Source organism: Ranitomeya variabilis, chromosome 5 (assembly GCF_051348905.1).
Source record: "Ranitomeya variabilis isolate aRanVar5 chromosome 5, aRanVar5.hap1, whole genome shotgun sequence".
NCBI classification, from domain to species: Eukaryota; Metazoa; Chordata; class Amphibia; order Anura; family Dendrobatidae; genus Ranitomeya; species Ranitomeya variabilis.
This window is the reverse complement of record NC_135236.1, coordinates 421,304,354-421,321,353: the sequence shown is the minus strand read 5'-3', so window position 1 is coordinate 421,321,353 and position 17,000 is coordinate 421,304,354. Positions and strand designations below refer to the sequence as shown.

Below are 17,000 nucleotides of genomic sequence, written 5' to 3'. Positions count from 1 at the left end.
CATATGTCATATATTATGCAGTCTGTCCTTGTCATAAGGCTTATGTTGGATTAACATCAAGAGAACTGCGTATCAGGACCAGAGAACATGTTCGTGATATCATTGCGGCAGGAGAAGTGGATGACCTTTCAGTTTTGAAAACAATACCTAAACATTTTAGGGTTTACCATAATTCTGACCCAAGAGGTTTTAAAGTCAGAGGCATTGATAGGCTTCACTGTGGCATTAGGGGGGGGGGGGGGGGGGAACACCAAACAAATCCTAGCCCAAATGGAATCCAAATGGATTATTGAATTAGGGACCATGTCCCCCGATGGATTGAACGAAAAGATCAGTTTTGTACCATTTTTGTAATCCCTGTTTTTTATAATGTTTTTTTGTGTGTTTTTAATTTCTTCTTTGTTTCTTATATCTCATACTAGTAGTAGGACCATTTTCGCTCTACATATGTGATCTTGGCGATTTTTGTTCCAAAGAAGATCCCGTTCCCAACCTCTTTGCTCTTCTATGGTCACCTTTGGAGGATGATGAAAAGAAGAAAAAAACCCTCTTTCTGACTAACCATCAATTATGGAAAATCATATGGACAATTTGAAGAGCTTTTATATGGTTTTTTTTTTTTTTTTAAAAAAAGGCTATAATAGGCATGAAATTTTTCCAAAATATGATATGTATTTCATCTGTATTTATCACTGGCATTTTTTGTATTTTTTGAATATATATTTTTAACATCTTCACTACACAGTATTTATATTTATATATTTATATATATTTGGCATATTATTGCAAATTGTGTAATATTTTACACCATTTTTGTTTTTGTTATGTGGATTATATGGTAGACACTTATGTTGTAGTTATGCTACATCCCTCTAGGTAATTCCTGGGTGATGACGCTAATCTATATGGGTATATGCACAATTTTTGTATATTTTTTATATTACCCATTTAATTTGTATTCATTCAGGATTCTCCTGACATAATTTTCACTGCACTTGGCACTTTTTCATGTCACTGATGATGAGATAATCATTTATGGTGGTACACTTCACCTTGATAGTTTCTTTCTTTAAATATGGTGATGATACGCTCAAATCATAAAGATACAGTGTTTATTTGTGGGCCCGTCATAGTAAATAAGTTCGATATAATATCAGGCACTTGCTTACCCGGGCTCTTCTTTTATATTAGATTTCTTTCCATAGATGGCGCCTTTGTGCGCATGCGCCTTTTGCGCGCTAACGAAAGATGGCATCGTCCATGGGACTTCATAAAGATGGCGCCAATCTGCGCGTGCGCATTCGCTCATCCTGGTCCCTGTATTCATGAAGGTCTCTCTTACATTGCGGCGCGCGTCTAATGACGTCAATGAGGTATTTCCTCTAACGTGCGCCGCAATTTGAGTGCCGGACTGGATGCAGCTTTCTCGTACGCGGAGCACTATTGGCTGACCATAATACATGGGGTTATATTTAAGGAGGTAAGGTGGGCACGGGATACACACTTCCCCTTGAGAAAGCACGTGGGTGGCGAAACGCGCGTCGGGGCGTTCCAACAGCAACGTTCATGATGGGTAAGCATTGATGCAATAACATGTACTTCTATGAGCATCCATTATATGTGAGCTTTCATCATCTGGGCATGAAATTGTGTACAATGACCTTAAAGGGTGGTTTTGAGAGCCGCATATAGGACCTTTGTTAATATGCATAATGTTACAATGCTTAATAATATAACGGTTGCTTAAAATGGAACTTAGATTGAGTCTTCGGTTAGATACCCTCACATGGTATGATATGTATAAATTTTTAACAATTGTTTTCAATAAACTTTATTGATTTTACCTCTTGTGTAATAGTGGTCTGTGGGTACTATAAATATATCTATCTATATATAGATATATATCCTATCTATTGTATCCATCTATCGTATCCATCTATCTATCGTATTTATTTATGGTATCTATCGATATATCTATCTATTATCTACCGATATATCTATCTATAAATATATCTATATCTAGATATATCGATAAATAGATAGATGGATCACACATGCGAGAAACTCGGACGCGTCTCGCATCTTAATACTCGGCACTGGGGAGCCGAGAGTGCAGCTGCATGTATTTCTGTGCAGCCGCACGCTCCGCTCCCGAGTGCCGGGTATTAAGATGCGAGACTCGTCCGAGTTTCTCGCATGTGTGATCCCGGCCTTAAATGAAGACACACACATGAAATCTGCATTAGGCCGGGGTCACACTCGCGAGAAACTCACACAAGTCTCTCGCTTCAATACCTGGTACTGCCGCCGGGTCTCGGGACCGGAGTGTGCGACTGCATGTATTTCTATGCAGCTGAACGCTCCGGTCCGAGTGCCTGCGGCAGCGCCAGGTATTGACCCCGGCCTTAAATGCAGTATTTGTTTAATTTAAAAAAAAATTTTGAAAAAAAAAATGGTGTGGGTTCCCGCGCAATTTTCAGCCCGCAGCTGTCTGCGTAGCCTTTACTGGCTATAAAAATAGGGGGACCCAAAAAAAAAAAAAAAAAGATGTAAGATGCGCCAATCCAATTCCGGCGCTTAGCCTCTCTCTTCCCACTCCTGAGTAGCAGTGGGATATGGGGTAATTAGGCGTTTAATGTCACCTTTGTAAGGTGACATTAAGCCGGATTAGTAATGGAGAGATGTCAATAAGATACCTGCCATTACTAATCCTATAGCTGTGAAAGGGTTAATAAAACACACACACATGCAGAATAAAGTATTTTAATGAAATAAAACACCACACAGTTTTGACCATATTTTTATTGTACACTCATTCCTGCGACGCCCTCGTTCTCCTAGAAAAAAATTAAAAATAATAAACTAACAGTATACTCCCCGTGTCCGACGTAGTCCATTTAATAACGAGTGTCCCACGACGAGTCCGGCTCTGCTACATCTGGATGCCTGACATCCAGATGTAGCAGAGCTTGTAGATGATTGCTGGAGGTAACTCTCCAGCGATCATCTACATTCTAGTACTCACAGTCAGCTGACCGTGAGAACCAGCCTAGTGTGACCGGAGATAACCCCCGGTCACGTGCACGGCAGTTCTCGCGGTAAGCTAAGTTATCGCGGGAACTTAGCTTACCGCGAGAAATGCAGTGGACACAGGACTTCTAACGGTGGGACAGGTAAGCTGGCATGTGAATTAGTAGACACGCGTAGTAAGCTGCGTTAACGCAGTTACTATGCATGTGACTAATAATTAGATGCGGTTTTACCGCATCTAATGGTTGTCTATGGTAAATATACGGCGCGGCGGCGAAGCGTCGCCGCATTGTAAACAGACATGCTGCGTTCTGAAAAGACGTGCCGCATGTCCGTTTCCTCGGGTCTGCCGCATGCGTGTTTTAACGCATAGCGGAGACGGGATTTCATGAAATCCCCTCCACTATGCTGTAACATCTGGACGCTGCGTGTTTGACGCTGCGGCTCTACACAGCATCAAACATGCAGCGTTTCCTGAACGTGGAAACACACCCTAATTCTCTTTTAAGTTTATCATAAAACTACAGATGCTGAAACCTCACTGTATCTGTGGCCTAGAAAAGTTTTGCCTCTTACCAGCTTCTCCTGGATCTTCTTCTCTCACCATGATGGTACTGAGTGTGATGTCTTCATTAAAGCTCGGACTCTCAAATGATGTAAAAGCACCAGTTCGCTGAGGTGAAAATGAGGATGTGTATACACTATCATCCAGGTTAGGCAGCTAAAATGAAAAAGAAAATAAATAAAATGCGACCCAAAAGGGGACAAGTGAAATGATAACAGGCAATTTTCCAATCTATACAATTACAATTTTGAGATGCAAACATAACATGGGAACAAGTTCACCCACCGCAGAAATGTCTAGTAAGCGCCCGGGTGTTTGGACTAAACGTTGGGATCTGCCGGCTGAACCCATAATTGCAGATACGTCTGGTGGCCTTGCTGTACTCCAGGGTTGTGCAGCCACTGTAATAAGAAATCCTTAGTGCAAAATAAGGTAGAAAATTGGGAACTTATGTTTCATCGAAGTGGAGGCCTCTTTGAAAATGTTAAATTTTGGAAGGAAGCAAGGAAAAATTTGGATACCAAAATGTTAAATGCAATTTTCTGAAAATTCAAATACCAATTATTTCGCAGGCGAGACATCCCTAATAATTATAGTATCCATACATAATCCAATGATTAATTCTATATGCTAGCACTTCCAAAAACATTGAAAATGAAAAAACTGTGCCTCTTTTACCATTAATAGAATACATAGCTCTTTATGATGATGGATATATATCAACTCACTGTTTTGTCGGAGAAGAGATACAGGAGTCCTAGAAGCAATGGAGGTTCTTGCTGGATTAGATCCACTCCAGCTGTCATTAGCTGTGTCTAGCCGTCAAGGAAAAACATTCAATTGACACAGCACTTGGAAAAGTGGTTTCTCTCCTAAGGGTTGGACCATGGTGCAGTTTAGAAATGTATTGTTTACAGCCATCCGTGTTCAATTGCCCTATTGTGAGCCAATTAACAGTCCCTTAATGATTAAATGAAAAATGATCAAATAGCAGTGTTACCTGCAGAGCTGTGCTCACTTCTGCATTGGTAGATGAGCAGCGCCAATGGCATCAAGTTTATATAACACCGGTCAGTACACCTGTTCAGATAACCAGTATTGCGCATAGAGAGAAGACAAGTGAATGACACCTACTGATTGCACATGCGTCCTGGCAGATGTCTGTAAATGTGACGATATCAGTGCTGCTCATATCTTGATGCAGAAGAGAAGTCGGGTTCACACCATGTTTTACACACACGTCAGTATCTTCATTGGGGTTTCTGTCTGAAACCCTGAAAATTGGGATTCAGGAGTATCAGCCGACATGGCCAGTGACTTTAATTAAGCATATGTAGTTACTGCCAAAAATTAGATCAGAGACAGCACAAAGTGACTGTATGCTTCATTAAAGCCTATAACCCCATTGGCGGATGAGCATGAATCACATATTTCAGACGAAAACCCAAAGTCACTGACATGTTGAATAAACATGATTTGACCCTAACCTGAGAGGCCTTGGAATAACCATTATAACCACATTAAAAAGCATGTTGGTGCAGTTTTTGACTGTCCGCTCTATGCCCCTTTCCCATAGGGTCAACAACAACAATGTAGATTCAGAAGCATGCAGGCATTGTGCTAAGGAAGAACTGAGAATAAGGGTTGTGGAGTCAGCAAGAAAAACTTTGGCTCCAACAATCACAAATACCACAGTATAATGAATGGCATCATCAGGCTTTATAAAAATCAAAATTGGTATGAGAGAAAATGTTGCACAAGCCATACATGTAGTTAAGTGACTATCATCTCAGTTTGTTGTTTTAATCCTTTTCTAGACTTTGGATGATAAAAAGTTCAAACTGGAAACCTATTTAAAAATACAATAATACATAACATCATAATATCCAATATGAAGCACCTACACGATTAATAAAACAAGGATGTCATGTGACCTTCATATCAACGGCGCAGCAGCTGCATTCGATCTCTACGGGATTGAAAGCACAGCAGCACTCGGCTATCTTCGAATAGAGCAGAAGTGCAACTGCCACTCCATTCCAAAGGGGGCGCACAGGACCCCCAATCTACAGATAGATGTGGCTTAGACCTATGGGACCTCACCTATATAGTGGTTACAGGTACCATATATCCACTGGATATGTAATATTCAATCTAAACAGAGTATATATACACACACACACACATATACATTATATATATATATATATATATATATATATATATATATATATATATATATATATATATATATATATATATATATATATATATATTTCCGTCCGTGTCACTAACAGCTCACTCGAGCAGTGACACAGAGAGCACACATATTTTTTTATATATTAAAACAATCTTTTTATTTCACATATAAATCCATTAAAATACAATTCAAATAATTGTCAACCAGAATATCTCAATTAGAAAAAGGGACCGACAGACTGCTCCTCAAAATCAGCAAGGAATATAGCCCTGAATATACGGACTAGGCTAGGCACCAGTAATCACCCTAATCTGAATATATATATATATATATATATATATATATATATACACAGTTAGGTCCATATATATTTGGACAGAGACAACATTTTTCTAATTTTGGTTATAGACATTACCACAATGAATTTTAAACAAAACAATTCAGATGCAGTTGAAGTTCAGACTTTCAGCTTTCATTTGAGGGTATCCACAATAAAAGTGGATGAAGGGTTTAGGAGTTTCAGCTCCTTAACATGTGCGACCCTGTTTTTAAAGGGACCAAAAGTAATTGGACAATTGTCTCCAAGGCTATTTCATGAACAGGTGTGGGCAATCCCTTCGTTATGTCATTCTCAATTAAGCAGATAAAAGGCCTGGAGTTGATCTGAGATGTGGTGCTTGCATTTGGAAGGTTTTGCTGTGAAGTAAACATGCGGTCAAAGGAACTCTCCATGCAGGTGAAACAAGCCATCCTTAACCCCTTCACTCCCAAGGGTGGTTTGCACGTTAATGACCGGGCCAATTTTTACAATTCTGACCACTGTCCCTTTATGAGGTTATAACTCTGGAACGCTTCAACGGATCTTGGCGATTCTGACATTGTTTTCTCGTGACATATTGTACTTCATGATAGTGGTAAAATTTCTTTGATATTACCTGCGTTTATTTGCAAAAAAAATGGAAATTTGGCGAAAATTTTGAAAATTTTGCAATTTTCCAACTTTGAATTTTTATGCCCTTAAATCACAGAGATATGTCACACAAAATACTTAATAAGTAACATTTCCCACATGTCTACTTTACATCAGCACAATTTTGGAACCAAAATTTTTTTTTGTTAGGGAGTTATAAGGGTTAAAAGTTGACCAGCAATTTCTCATTTTTACAACACCATTTTTTTTTAGGGACCACATCTCATTTGAAGTCATTTTGAGGGGTCTATATGATAGAAAATACCCAAGTGTGACACCATTCTAAAAACTGCACCCCTCAAGGTGCTCAAAACCATATTCAAGAAGTTTATTAACCCTTCTGGTGCTTCACAGGAATTTTTGGAATGTTTAAATAAAAATGAACATTTAACTTTTTTTCACAAAAAATTTACTTCAGCTCCAATTTGTTTTATTTTCCCAAGGGTAAGAGAATAAATTGGACCCCAAAAGTTGTTGTACAATTCGTCCTGAGTACGCTGATACCCCATATGTGGGGGTAAACCACTGTTTGGGTGCATGGGAGAGCTCGGAAGGGAAGTAGCACCGTTTGACTTTTCAATGCAAAATTGACAGGAATTGAGATGGGACGCCATGTTGCGTTTGGAGAGCCACTGATGTGCCTAAACATTGAAACCCCCCACAAGTGACACCATTTTGTAAAGTAGACCCCCTAAGGAACTTATCTAGATGTGTTTTGAGCGCTTTGACCCACCAAGGGCTTCACAGAAGTTAATAATGCAGAGCCGTAAAAATAAAACAAAAATTTTTTCCCACAAAAATTATTTTTTTAGCCCCCAGTTTTGTATTTTCCCGAGGGTAGCAGGAGAAATTGGACCCCAAAATTTGTTGTCCAAGTTGTCCTGAGTGCGATGATACACCATATGTGGGGAGAACCACTGTTTGGGCGCATGGGAGGGCTCGGAAAGGAAGGAGTGCCATTTGGAATGCAGGCTTAGATGGAATGGTCTGCAGGCGTCACATTGCGTTTGCAGAGCCCCTAATGTACCTAAACAGTAGAAACCCCCCACAAGTGACACCATGTTGGAAAGTAGACCCCCTAAGGAACTTATCTAGATGTGTGGTGAGCGCTTTGACCCACCAAGGGCTTCACAGAAGTTTATAATGCAGAGCCGTAAAAATAAAACTAAAATTTTTTCCCACAAAAATTATTTTTCAGCCCCCAGTTTTGTATTTTCCCGAGGGTAACAGGAAAAATTGGACCCCAAAAGTTGTTGTCCAATTTGTCCTGAGTGCGCTGATACCCCATATGTGGGGGGAACCACCGTTTGGATGCATGGGAGGGCTCGGAAGGGAAGGAGCGCCATTTGGAATGCAGACTTAGATGGAATAGTCTGCAGGCGTCACATTGCGTTTGCAGAGCCCCTAATGTACCTAAACAGTAGAAGCCCCGCACAAGTGACCCCATTTTGGAAACTAGACCCCCCAAGGAACTTATCTAGATGTGTTGTAAGAACTTTGAACCCCCAAGTGTTTCACTACAGTTTATAACGCAGAGCCGTGAAAATAATTTTTTTTTTTTTTCCCACAAAAATTATTTTTTAGCCCCCAGTTTTGTATTTTCCCAGGGGTAACAGGAGAAATTGGACCCCAAAGGTTGTTGTCCTATTTGTCCCGAGTACGCTGCTACCCCATATGTTGGGGTAAACCCCTGTTTGGGCACACGGGAAAGCTCGGAAGGGAAGGAGCACTGTTTTACTTTTTCAACGCAGAATTGGCTGGAATTGAGATCGGACGCCATGTCGCGTTTGGAGAGCCCCTGATGTGCCGAAACAGTGGAAACCCCCCAATTATAACTGAAACCCTAATCCAAACATACCCCTAACCCTAATCCCAACAGTAACCCTAACCACACCTCTAACCCTGACACACCCCTAACCCTAATCCTAACCCTATTCCCAACCGTAAATGTAATCTAAACCCTAACCGTAACTTTAGCCCCAACCCTAACCCTAACTTTAGCCCCAACCCTAACTGTAGCCTTAACCCTAGCTCCAACCCTAGCCCTAATGGGAAAATGGAAATAAATACATTTTTTTTTTTTCCCTAACTAAGGGGGTGATGAAGGGGGGTTTGATTTACTTTTATAGCGAGTTTTTTAGCGGATTTTTATGATTGGCAGCCGTCACACACTGAAAGACGCTTTTCATTGCAAAAAATATTTTTTGCGTTACCACATTTTGAGAGCTATAAATTTTCCATATTTTGGTCCACAGAGTCATGTGAGGTCTTGATTTTTGCGGGACGAGTCGACGTTTTTATTGGTAACATTTTCGGACATGTGACAGTTTTTGATCGCTTTTTATTCCGATTTTTGTGAGGCAGAATGACCAAAAACCAGCTATTCATGAATTTCTTTTGGGAGAGGCGTTTATACCGTTCCGCGTTTGGTAAAATTGATAAGCAGTTTTATTCTTCGGGTCAGTACGATTACAGTGATACCTCATTTATATTATTTTTTTATGTTTTGGCGCTTTTATATGATAAAAACTATTTTATGGAAAAAATAATTATTTTTGCATCGCTTTATTCTCAGGACTATAACTTTTTTATTTTTTTGCTGATCATGCTGTATGGCGGCTCGTTATTTGCGGGACAAGATGACGCTTTCAGCGGTACCATGGTTAGTTATATCTGTCTTTTTGATCACGTGTTATTCCACTTTTTGTTCGGCGGTATGATAATAAAGCGTTGTTTTTTGCCTCGTTTTTTTTTTTTTTTCTTACGGTGTTTACTGAAGGGGTTAACTAGTGGGCCAGTTTTATAGGTCGGGTCGTTACGGATGTGGCGATACTAAATACGTTTACTTTTATTGTTTTTTTTATTTTATTTAGATAAAGAAATGTATTTATGGGAATATTTATTTTTTTGTTTCATTATTTTGGATTTTTTTTTTTTTTTTTTTACACATTTGGAAATTTTTTTTTTTACTTTTTTACTTTACCCCAGGGGGGGACAATACAGATCGGTGATCTGCCAGTTTGCATAGCACTCTGACAGATCACCGATCTGAGAGAAGCGCAGGCTGCTTCACAGTGCCTGCTCTGAGCAGGCTTCTGTGAAGCCACCTCCCTCCCTGCAGGACCCGGATCCGCGGCCATCTTGGATCCGGGTCTGGAGCAGGCAGGGAGGGAGGTAAGACCCTCGCAGCAACGCGATCACATCGCGTTGCTGCGGGGGGCTCAGGGAAGCCCGCAGGGAGCCCCCTCCCTGCGCGATGCTTAGCTGCACCGCCGGCACATCGCGATCATGTTTGATCGCGGTGTGCCGGGGGTTAATGTGCCGGGAGCGGTCCGTGACCGCTCCTGGCACATAGTGCCGGATGTCAGCTGCGATAGGCAGCTGACACCCAGCCGCGATCGGCCGCGCTCCCCCCGTGAGCGCCGCCGATCGCGCTGGACGTACTATCCCGTCCGTGGTCATGGGGGCCCACCCCACCTCGACGGGATAGTACGTCCGATGTCAGGAAGGGGTTAAGCTGCGAAAACAGAAAAAAACATGCCGATAAATTGCTACAATATTAGGAGTGGCAAAATCTACAGTTTGGTACATCCTGAGAAAGAAAGAAAGCACTGGTGAACTCATCAATGCAAATAGACCTGGGCGTCCACGGAAGACAACAGTGGTGGAGGATAGAAGAATAATCTCCATGGTGAAGAGAAACCCCTTCACAACAGCCAACCAAGTGAATAACACTCTCCAGGAGGTCGGCGTATGAATATCCAAATCTACTATAAAGAGAAAACTGCATGAAAGTAAATACAGAGGGTTCACTGCACGGTGCAAGCCGCTCATAAGCATCAAGAATAAAAAGGCTAGACTGGACTTTGCTATAAAACATCTAAAAAAGCCAGCACAGTTCTGGGATAACATTCTTTGGACAGATGAAACCAAGATCAACCTCTACCAGAATGATGGAAAGAGAAAAGTATGGCGAAGGCTTGGTACAGCTCATGATCCAAAGCATACCACATCATCTGTAAAACATGGTGGAGGCAGTGTGATGGCTTGGGCATGCATGGCTGCCAGTGGCACTGGGTCACTAGTGTTTATTGATGATGTGACACAGGAAAGAAGCAGCCAAATGAATTCTGAGGTATTCAGACCCATACTGTGTGCTCAGATCCAGCCAAATGCAGCCAAACTGGTTGGTCGTCATTTCATACTACAGATAGACAATGACCCAAAACATAAAGCCAAAGAAACCCAGGAGTTAATTAAAGCAAAGAAGTGGAATATTCTTGAATGGACAAGTCAGTCACCTGATCTCAACCCAATTGAGCATGCATTTCACTTGTTAAAGACTAAACTTCAGACAGAAAGGCCCACAAACAAACAGCAACTGAAAACCACCGCAGTGAAGGCCTGGCGGAGCATCAAAAAGGAGGAAACACAGCGTCTGGTGATGTCCATGAGTTCAAGACTTAAGGCAGTCATTGCCAGCCAAGGGTTTTCAACCAAGTACTAGAAATGAACATTTTATTTAAAATTATTGAATCTGTCCAATTACTTTTGGTCCTTTTAAAAACAGGGTGGCACATGTTAAGGAGCTGAAACTCTTAAACCCTTCATCCGATTTTAATGTGGATACCCTCAAATGAAAGCGGAAAGTCTGAACTTCAACTGCATCTGAATTGTTTTGTTTAAAATTCATTGTGGTAATGTCTATAACCAAAACTAGAAAAATGTTGTCTCTGTCCAAATATATATGGACCTAACTATATATATATATATATATATATATATATATATATATATATATATATATATATATATATATATATATATATATATATCCTGGCACATGGAAACCATTCTCCTACTTTCAGAAGAAAAAAAAAATTCTATAAAAACAGTATCGGTAAAGGATACATGAAAGTCTTTGATGAGAACTTTGGCGTTGAGCTGTCCTGGAGATTTCAGCGTCCCGAATAACGGGGGACATATCCCCATGTGTCCTCCTGCAAAAGAAGAATTAGGTAACAGCACTTAGTTATTAATGGTCGCTTCAGTATATAGTTAAGAGAAGTACAAGAGTTAAGCAAAGCTCTTGAAGAAGCCAGAGATTGAACCATAGGTAATCTACATAACAGATAGAGAAAACAACATTTTATGCAAATCTTTTCTGTATGCCCCAGCAAGCAACCAGTGAGGTGGTCTGGATAAGGCATGTTAGATTGCTGTACTCCACTAGGTCAGCTGTCCTGAATCAGCAGGGAAGGGGGTAATAAGGCTTTCTGGGACTTTAAAGACAACTGTCACCAGGTCAAAAGTGGCCGATTTTTGCTCTTACTTTATTCTTGCTTCTCTCCTGATTATTCAGTTATTTTCTTAAATCCACCATAGAGTTCCAGAGAGAATATTCATGGTCTTTACCAAAGAAGCGTGGCTTACAGGGTAATAATGCAGGGCAGCCTGAAGACATGTCCCCAAAGAATCCTGTGAGTCATGCCCCTTAGTATAGGTTATACAATTCAGCACTACATAAAAAGGCCCATATCTCTGGGACGGTATAGGGGTAATAAATACATTTAAAAACAAAACACTGAATTCTCAAGGGAGCAGCGAGAATGAAGTAAGAGCAAAACCTGCCACTTTTCATCTGCTGACACGTTATATTTAACCACTTAATGTAAAATAAAGGCACATCATTTCTGGGGTGCCCGATTGTGGAGCGAGCTCAGGAGCTGCACTGTCCACGCTTAGGCTACTTTCACACTGGCGTTAACTGCATTACGTCGCAATGCGTCGTTTTGCCGAAAAAACGCATCCTGCAAAAGTGCTTGCAGGATGCGTTTTTTCTGCATTGACTAACATTAGCGACGCATTTGCGACGCAATGACACACGTCGCAACCGTCGTGCGACGGTTGCGCCGTGCTGTGGCGGACTGTCGGGAGCAAGAAACGTTACATGTAACGTTTTTTGCTCCCGACGGTCCACCTTTTCCGACCGCGCATGCGCGGCTGGAACTCCGCCCCCACCTCCCCGCACCTCACAATGGGGCAGCGGATGCGCTGGAAAAATGCATCCGCTGCCCCCGTTGTGCGGCGGAAACAACGCTAGCGTCGGGAACCTCGGCCTGACGCACTGCGATGGGCCGAGCCCGACGCTAGTGTGAAAGTAGCCTTACGGTAAATGCCATGTATGTTACATAGCCGGCATCTGTGTCTAACAGCAGCAGAGCTGAGAGCTAATCACTGCTCTTAACTATTTAAAAGCCAGTGTTAATCCCTGACATTGACAACTACATTAATGGTAGCTGGTGCTCATGCGCACCTGCCATCATATGCAGCTCAGTGACAGTCATTTTCACCATACAGGTCCTTCTCAAAAAATTAGCATATAGTGTTAAATTTCATTATTTACCATAATGTAATGATTACAATTAAACTTTCATATATTATAGATTCATTATCCACCAACTGAAATTTGTCAGGTCTTTTATTGTTTTAATACTGATGATTTTGGCATACAACTCCTGATAACCCAAAAAACCTGTCTCAATAAATTAGCATATTTCACCCGTCCAATCAAATAAAAGTGTTTTTTAATAACAAACAAAAAAACCATCAAATAATAATGTTCAGTTATGCACTCAATACTTGGTTGGGAATCCTTTGGCAGAAATGACTGCTTCAATGCGGCGTGGCATGGAGGCAATCAGCCTGTGACACTGCTGAGATGTTATGGAGGCCCAGGATGCTTCAATAGCGGCCTTAAGCTCATCCAGAGTGTTGGGTCTTGCGTCTCTCAACTTTCTCTTCACAATATCCCACAGATTCTCTATGGGGTTCAGGTCAGGAGAGTTGGCAGGCCAATTGAGCACAGTAATACCATGGTCAGTAAACCATTTACCAGTGGTTTTGGCACTGTGAGCAGGTGCCAGGTCGTGCTGAAAAATGAAATCTTCATCTCCATAAAGCATTTCAGCCGATGGAAGCATGAAGTGCTCCAAAATCTCCTGATAGCTAGCTGCATTGACCCTGCCCTTGATGAAACACAGTGGACCAACACCAGCAGCTGACATGGCACCCCACACCATCACTGACTGTGGGTACTTGACACTGGACTTCAGGCATTTTGGCATTTCCTTCTCCCCAGTCTTCCTCCAGACTCTGGCACCTTGATTTCCGAATGACATGCAAAATTTGCTTTCATCAGCAAAAAGTACTTGGGACCACTTAGCAACAGTCCAGTGCTGCTTCTCTGTAGCCCAGGTCAGGCGCTTCTGCCGCTGTTTATGGTTCAAAAGTGGCTTTACCTGGGGAATGCGGCACCTGTAGCCCATTTCCTGCACACGCCTGTGCACGGTGGCTCTGGATGTTCCCACACCAGACTCAGTCCACTGCTTCCTCAGGTTCCCCAAGGTCTGGAATCGGTCCTTCTCCACAATCTTCCTCAGGGTCCGGTCACCTCTTCTCGTTGTACAGCGTTTTCTGCCACATTGTTTCCTTCCAACAGACTTACCATTGAGGTGCCTTGATACAGCACTCTGGGAACAGCCTATTTGTTGAGAAATTTCTTTCTGGGTCTTACCCTCTTGCTTGAGGGTGTCAAAGATGGCCTTCTTGACATCTGTCAGGTCGCTAGTCTTACCCATGATGGGGGTTTTGAGTAATGAACCAGGCAGGGAGTTTTTAAAAGCCTCAGGTATCTTTTGCATGTGTTTAGAGTTAATTAGTTGATTCAGAAGATTAGGGTAATAGGTCGTTTAGAGAACCTTTTCTTGATATGCTAATTTATTGAGACAGGTTTTTTGGGTTATCAGGAGTTGTATGCCAAAATCATCAGTATTAAAACAATAAAAGACCTGACAAATTTCAGTTGGTGGATAATGAATCTATAATATATGAAAGTTTAATTGTAATCATTACATTATGGTAAATAATGAAATTTAACACTATATGCTAATTTTTTGAGAAGGACCTGTATACTGCATTTGAAAAAAAAAAACTAACTCCATTCACTCCCCTTACGAAGAGGCTAAAAAACCCTCAGTCATTTGCGGGGTTGGGGCTGGTCTCTGCTCACTGGGTTTTCTCCTTACAATGCGCTCTCTTGCCAGCTTGTCACTTCTCATCAAAGCCAGCGAGGGAGTGCACTGTCACTGTGTCCATATATGTCCATATAAAGAACGAAATGATGCCTCGGTGATAAATCACCTGCACACTGAGGCACAGACATGGTGCTCATCGTTGTGGCTCCTGAGGATTCCCCATGTGTTGATATACTGTACATGTTGGCTACTGAATAAAAAATCACCCGACAACCCTGGGAACCTGTCTGTAGTGAATAAATGGCTACCAAGCTTAGAGAAGGCAAGTGACGGCTTGTGACTGGTGGCCAGTCCGACATTATGGCAATCGCAATGTCGCAGAGCCAGATGGATGGCCACTAGTGATGGTGACACAGCAGCCATGTCCTAGGATCCTAGGACGGATGTCTCCAGGGCGCTCCCCACAGGATTGATGGATATTACAACCATGACTATATGACACTTCTCCGTATAGCAGCAGGTCGCCGCACTTATTAGCCGCTGACATGGCAGCCACCCAGGAGCCCGCCCGCCATGTGTGCCCCGCTGTACCTTTCCATCATGTGCACACACGAGCACAGGCTTCTCGCTCGGTGGCTGCTGACAATCTCCTCACAGACAACCAGTGAGAAGCGCAGGCCTCCGGAAAGCGTCAGCAGTCAGCGCGCCCAACTTCCGGGCTGCACGTCACTCACTAGCAGCCATGTTTGTGGATGGAGCGTGCCAGGACTGTGTGCACAGGCTGTGTGCCGTGTCTGTCTGTCTGTCTGTCTGTGTCAGTCAGCAGCTGCAGCACGCGGCATAACCCATGTGTACAGTCTCACAGCGCATGTCATGTTCTAGAGCTGTGCAGCTACATAACAGACTGGGAATTATGTGCCCCCACCACCTCCAATGGTGAACATGAGAACATTTGCGCCCTGTTGCTTTGTAACTGTAACTCTGCTGTATAAACACCAATAATGGCCTCAAGCAGGGACGTTTTTGCTAAATGTGTTGTCCAGGCTCTGGGCAATTATAGTATGCAGTCACTATGATAGATTATTGGATTGGGACAGCACTCGGCCACGCTTTCCCATATGAGCCGGCAGTCATGTGACCTTACACTATTTGCAGGGGCGGACGCTGACAGCTTGGGGCTCCTGTGCAAGAAATGTGTTTGGGCCCCCCTCCTTTTATGGGGGGAAAAAGCTATGTATAGATATATAGCCACACATACATGTATTTATATTACATAGTCTGCTTTATTATGTATATTGCCGTCCCTTATTACATAGTTCCCTATCTTGTTATGTACAGCACCGTCCCTTACATATTGGATTATATAGACCCCTGTTTTTTATTACATACCGTCCTGTCTTGTTAGTTGCATAATGCAATGATGGCTGATGGAGCATGGGAAAGCTTTTCTAATGGAGGAGATAATGGACTGTTAGTCTGGTCACCGGCTCCTCCATCAGCAGTCATTTTATATCGGAAAAGAGAGGGGACTATGCAGGGCCGGACTGGGACTAAAATTCAGCCCTGGCATTTGAAGTCACACAGGCCCACTTGTCACATGGTGACTGTATAATATCTTTGTACACTTGTAGGCAGGGCCGGTTTTAGGCAAAGTGGGGCCCTAGGCAAAGTTTAAAATGGGTCCCCAAATGCTAACATATTGCACATCACACAGAAGCCTTTCTGTTGTATTTACGTGCGCTGAGTTCAGGCCGCTAAACGAGTTTGATCGACAATACTGAAGTTGTTCAACGCTTGTTTCCCGGCCTCTTTCCACCAGCTGAGGAATAATGATGAGACAGAACGATCACTAATAGATCACCATACAGTATCATGTTTTCAGCAGCACATCTACAGTTTACACTGGCAATGTGCTGCTGACAACAAGGCTTTTTGTTCCAGCAAAAACAATCCGAATATGCAGCATTTTACTTGTTTAGTAAAATACACCCCATAGTCCTCCATATATTATAATGTGCTCCATAGTCCTCCATATAGTATAATACACTCCCTATAGTCCTCCATATATTAAAATACACTGCTCAGTCCTCCACATAGTATAATACACTCCTCATAGTCCTCCATATAGCATAATACAATCCTCATAGTCCTCCATATAGCATAATACAATCCTCATAGTGCTCCATATAGTATAATGCA

The 17,000-nt window shown here is 42.1% G+C and overlaps 1 protein-coding gene across 1 annotated transcript in view; it reads right to left on the bottom strand.

The window, feature by feature from the left end:
• The window catches only part of NUP107 (nucleoporin 107), a 161,048-nt gene extending 145,359 nt beyond the window's left edge, over window positions 1–15,689 (bottom strand). The window contains exons 1-5 of the mRNA XM_077265241.1: window positions 15,393–15,689; window positions 11,677–11,765; window positions 4,324–4,404; window positions 3,881–3,996; window positions 3,607–3,751 (exon numbers count right to left, since the gene is read on the bottom strand). Of these exons, the coding sequence (XP_077121356.1) occupies window positions 3,607–3,751; window positions 3,881–3,996; window positions 4,324–4,404; window positions 11,677–11,765; window positions 15,393–15,403 (442 nt within the window). The 5' untranslated portion in view covers window positions 15,404–15,689. The remainder of the gene's footprint in view (window positions 1–3,606; window positions 3,752–3,880; window positions 3,997–4,323; window positions 4,405–11,676; window positions 11,766–15,392) is intronic.
• Window positions 15,690–17,000: the final 1,311 nt, after the last annotated feature.